Source organism: Balaenoptera physalus (assembly GCF_965194825.1).
Source record: "Balaenoptera physalus genome assembly, chromosome: 8".
Taxonomy (NCBI): Eukaryota; Metazoa; Chordata; class Mammalia; order Artiodactyla; family Balaenopteridae; genus Balaenoptera; species Balaenoptera physalus.
This window is the reverse complement of record NC_138887.1, coordinates 113,006,301-113,012,025: the sequence shown is the minus strand read 5'-3', so window position 1 is coordinate 113,012,025 and position 5,725 is coordinate 113,006,301. Positions and strand designations below refer to the sequence as shown.

The 5,725-nt window shown below is 43.7% G+C and overlaps 1 protein-coding gene across 1 annotated transcript; it reads right to left on the bottom strand.

Annotated features, from left to right (window-relative positions):
- Positions 1 to 4,402: 4,402 nt before the first annotated feature.
- On the bottom strand, positions 4,403 to 5,396 carry LOC309666423 (taste receptor type 2 member 134-like; the record flags this gene model as incomplete). Its single annotated transcript, XM_082473883.1, is given in 3 exon segments — positions 4,403 to 4,681; positions 4,683 to 5,084; positions 5,088 to 5,396. Coding segments are annotated over 3 exon segments (990 nt in total).
- Positions 5,397 to 5,725: the final 329 nt, after the last annotated feature.

The following is a 5,725-nucleotide window of genomic DNA, read 5'->3' as shown; positions in this document are numbered from 1 at the left end:
AAAACTGAACAAAACCTCTACTGAGAGAGGTTAATTCAAATACTATTACTTGTGGTGACTGTTATCATCAAATAGAACATAGCAGACAATTATACATAATCAAGCAAGTGAATTTTTTAACCATATTTTATTAGTGACCTTTAAAGGGCATTTCATATAGGAAACCCTACTATGATAGCTATAGCACTAATGGGCTATGGCAGGAAGAACTCTGGGCTAGGAATCAAGGCAAGTGTTAGTCCTAGTTCCACCATCACTGTGAGTTACTGGGTATGTCAGTAGGCCCCTCTGTGCCTCAGTTTCTCCATCTGTAAGATGTGACAAGTATCATCTGTTCTAATTCACAGGATAAGACTAGATTCTAGGACTAGAATCTCAGTTTTCAGAGTGAAAGAAGACATTAAATGGATTGACATATATACACTAGTATGTATAAAATAGATAACCAATAAGAACCTGCTGTATAGCACATGGAAGTCCACTTCGCTGTACAGTAGAAACTAATACAACATTGTAAAACAACTATACCCCAGTAAAAAAAAAATTTTTTTAACATTAGAAACATCAAAAAAAGGCATTAAATAATTTTATAGATGAATAAATGAAGCCTCAAGTTATAGATTAAGACTCCCACCTAAAGTCACAGTTATATGGAGAAAAGACCAAGACCCAAACTGACTCCAAGACCAGAAATCTTTGCGTGGTTAGCAGCACATCTTGTACTCCTATCTTCTTCATCCCCAGCTGAAGTCAGAAGACCAGGTTTTGAGTTTTGTCACAGTCACTATCTATGGATCTTTGGACTAGTCGTTTAACCTCTCTGAACCCCACTTTCTTCATCTATAAAATATGGATCACAAATATATGTGAATGTATATATACACACATATATGGATGTATATGTGGAAACTAGAAACCTCTACACCTCTATAAGAAATAAGTAAGGTGGTGATGACAATTGTTATTATAATGATATCCACCCTGTGGAGGGACAAGTAGTCCAAGGAACATTCAGGAGAGCATCAGGGATGCAACAGAGGTCCAAGGCACCAAATATTGGATATCTACTTTAATTAGAGGAAGGTGGAGTAAGCAAAGGCCACATTTTCAATAGGAATGAGGCTCAAAGAATCAAAAAAAAAAAAAAAAAAAGCAATCAGGTGAGTGCTTACTTACTCAGGTGTGTGTGAGCAGGTTAATGTGTCACAGAGAGTAAGGCAAGCAGAAATGGTTCTGGGTCAGCTAGGGCAATAGTGAAGGCTCAGGATCAAGTAACATGAGAGCGAGGGAGTATTTTATAGAACACTCATCTTCTGACCAGCACCATAGCCTACTATTTCCATGTATAGAACCCCACAAAGACAGAATAGAATCCAGAACTCTCAGCATCTCTTTCTAGTTCCCAGTTCACCTGAGACAAAGGTCCAGGTAGAACTGTCCTTCCAACACAGAAGCCTTGCTGTAGTGAACATGGTGATCTTGGGGAAAGGAGAGGTGAACTAAGGAAACTAATTCACTCTGCCTTTCTCAGAAGATGCAAATCTCCAGGGGATAGAGTTCCCAGCTGCTCTCTACCCTGCCCTTGTTCCTCTGGCTGACATTTGGCTGTTTGCTCCTGGAACATGGAGCAGCAAAGCAAACTTTGAGCTCGTAGCTCTGGCGTCTGGCCAGCCACAAAGTTCTCAATATGGAAAATTCATATCTTTTCCCATCTACTTCCTACATATTTGATGGCTCATATAATGGGAAAAATATGCTGTTAACCCTCAATTTGACCAACAACAATTAATAAGCATCTCCTGTATATCATAACGACCCTGTGAAAGGCGCTGGGGCTGTAACAATGAACTAGGTAGGTGTCTGCCCTCAAAGTGCTTTCATGCACTAATCATAAACCACAAACCTTTACTGGACATACACTATGTGCAGATTAAGTTAATCCAAAAGTGTGAACAATCATTTGTATTTTAATATGGAATATGTTTTATGGTGATTCTTTTGTTGTTTGTGCTTTTTGTTTGTTACGTTTTGCTTTCTCAGAGTTTCTTATTTGGTGGAAGCCAAGTCCGAGAATTTTGAAATTTTCACAGGTAGTCTTTGTATGTATGATCATGAGGGTGGTAGAGGTAGGAATCCTGAGTACATTATCTGTGTGGGAAACACTTAGCTCAGTTCTCTCTCTCAGAGGATAAAAAAGGCTCACTCCCAGGCTGTGGTTCTAAATGTATGTCATCCTATTTCCATCCCAAGAATTCTGAGAAGCATTCAGTAACATCAGCAGCCCCTTCACTGGGGGACAGCAAAGGTGCTGTCTTGTATGTTGAAAGGACAGAGAGATGACACCAGTAAAGGAGATGGAAGTGTGATTATGTCCAGGAAATAGATAAGTTTGACTACAGCAGAGGATTTCCATAAGGGAATGGTGGCATATCAGGCTGAAAAGGCAGGCTGGCGAGAGATTCCAGAAGGCTTTGAAAGTCAGGATGAGATATTAGGCTGTGTCTTTGGTCAAGATGGAGCCACCAAATGTTTATGGGCTCTTATGAGCTAGAGCCTAGGAAAGGGAGGTTGAGAACATCAACCAATTAAAAACTCCTGAGATAAGCCCACTAGACCTGGCATAAATCAAAAGGCTATGAAAATGTTGCAGGACATGAGAGTCGCACCACCATTCCCCTCCCACCCAAGACAGTCAGTAAAGTTCTGGAGCTCTGTCCAAGGGAAAGCCAGTCTTCCAGGTGACATCCCTGATGCTCCTGCCTTTGCTGCCTCCACCCATCCCTCTTGTGGCTTAAGCCCCAAAATTCAGTCCCCACAATTTATTATTGCCCTCCCAGCTCACTCATATTGCTGCCAAAAAAAAAAAAAGGAAAAAAGAAAAAATGTCTTTATGATAGTCCCAGCTTTCCACAGTTTCCTCTATCCAGCTTCACCCTCTCTCTACTCTTCGGGAAATCCCTTGTGCTCCTCTCCTACAATTTGGGAATCTCCTCTTTTAAAGCCCTAATCTTCTTCTTCCAAGTGAAAACTCCTCACCCTGTTACCTCATCTCTGTTCCTCTTTCTTGCTCTTCTTGTCGTAGCTCAGCCTCCAGCTAGCATTATGACATAATGTTTTGGGGTCTCAGCTCCCAAGACTGTTGGACAACTTATCATAAATGCAGTTATTTATTTGAAAATCCTTTGTAAACTCGATTCTGTTCTGTTGTTTATTACTCCTATCTTGATTAGCTCAGACATATAAATCTGTTAACCATGTATGGTGTTTTTCCCAATCTCTTCTGGTCTCTTGGTCTCCACACTTTTTTATAGTAAACTCCATCAGTTAAAAAAAAAAAAATTATGAACATGAATTCCACCATATGCATGTTTATTTATTTTAATTATATGCTTGTAATACTCTACTAACACATTATGTACATCATAAAACACATATCAGAAATAGGGATTAAAAGGATGAGATAAAAATAAATGGCAATGGAAATTGTCACGCTCTCCTTTCTACGTCCAATGGATCATTTTGCACACACTCCGGGATGCAAACACCCTAATTTAGAGACTACCATCCTAGACATCGGCATCCAGGGTCCACCTCCTGGATGAGCGGACAGGAAGAGTAAGATTCTCAAAATTAAAAACTATAGCAAATTTCCTTTGCTTTCCTTTTCTATCCTCTGTTGGCCAAAGCATATCCAGAAAATTCCTTTTAATTCAACATATACCAAACACACAAAACCATGGGCAGGTCCTATAGTGGCACAAAACTCATACATGCCCTCAGACATCAATTGCTCAAAAGAAAAAGCTCCATGGGTGGAACTGGTCTTAAGCAGGGCACAAAAGAAGGGAATGGCAAAAAACAGCAGAGAAAGGAAAGAAGGAAGTTCCAGATGGGCCAAAAGACCACAGGCTGCAGGGAAGAGCATGCGGGGAGACAGAAAGCAGCTTTCCTGGGCTGAAGTAGAGAGGCTGGGCTCTGAGAGCACAGCAAGGCTGAGGAGGGCAACTGATGTGTGTGGGATGGTGTGGGACGGTATGAGACAACCTATGTCACCATTCAAAAAAAACTTTAGGTTGACCACAGAACAACTGACAACCATTACAGGTCTCTGTAAAGGGAATACAGACCAAAATGATGCTTGGAGAATATACTATTAGGGCTGCTTGTGTAGAGAGTGAAAGAGGCCTGTGAGGAAATGAGGCCACCATTCTAGTCCAAGGTGGTTTGGGACCCAGATGAGGGACGAGGAGCAGTGGAAGGGAGGGTAGAAACAGAGAGGGATGGAAAAAGAATTAATGGGGTGCAGAAAGAGTGGGGAAGAAAGGAGGAAATGAAAAGAGAGAAGGACAGCACCCAATCCTTGTGCGTCCTTGCCACTCACGGGCTTGTCCGGTGACGGCTGTTACTGACACTGGTGAGAAAAACTGCTCCTTGTCCCTCTTGCCCCTCTCCAAAGCCTCTTCTTCAGGGCCTTTCTCAGATTGGAGCTGCTTTGCACCAAGATGCTGGAGTGCAGACAGGTGCCTGCATAGGTCACCACTTCCCAGGCCCAGCGCCAGTGATTCCGGAGGGTTAGGATGTTTATAACAACAATAATCAGGCACAGGTAATACGACGTGTAGAAGACGAGGGAGAAGGCAAGTGACTTCAGGGCCATGGTGTGAGCCCGGGTGCTGGGATCACTCGGGGCCAGGTCTATGGTCCCTCATCTGCCCCAAGTGCCGGCACAGCGAGAACACGAGTGAGAGGGTGGACACCAGGAACGGGAGAAATGGAATTGACCACATAATAATTACATGAGGTAGAAAAAAGTGCAAAGAGACAGTCTGTATTCCACCAGCCAGGGTGCTGTTTCCATGGGAACTCTGGGCAGCAACCATCTGCACAAGAACTGTATTCCCAGTGTCTAATGGGATGACTACCAGACCAGATAAGATCAGGGAGCCCAGCAGCAGCCTGGGCACTGACCGAGAAATCCTCCACTTCAGCCCAAAGAAGATGGGGTGAGAGAAGAATGAGATCTTCACACAGTAGAATGTAGCAAGCCAAGCAATAAGCCAGAAAGTGAGAGAGTTGATGAAGTCCTAGGGGATGCTGAAATAGTAAATTTTGGAACCCAAATCAAAGAAGGCCACGAGGTTGTTCTGGAGGGCCATCCCATGCAGACAGAACCAGGAGGCGGCCAAGGAGGACGCTGCAATCATGTCGCCTGCAAGCAGTGTCTGGCATCGTACCCACTCCCTGATCAACACAGTAACTATGAAGCCATTCTGCAGCATGGCAGCCAACAACTCCAGGAAAAAGATGACCATGGAGTTCAACATGTGTGAGGAGGGCATCTTCTCCAGGGAGGCTCTGCTCAGACTCGGCTTCTCCTCCGGGGCGCTGGGGGACATACACAGCCTCTCTAGACAAGCCACACTCTCTTGAGACTATAGATTCAGAGGCTTTCCTTGGATGCAGGCAAAAGCGCAGCAACAAGCAAACACCACCACCTCCCCACCCCCACCCCCACCCCTGCCGGTCCTCCAGGATTTGAAAAGAGGATCCCCGTGATTTCCCCGGGCATGCAAATCCCTCCCAGCTCAATGACACCCTGCCTCTGTTTGCCGAACCTGTATCTGCCTGTTCTTCATTAGGGCCAGATGTAGGAAAATGGTAACAGAATAGAGGTTCCAAGGGTGATTGAAAATACTCATATTTTGCACTACATTTCTCACTACAG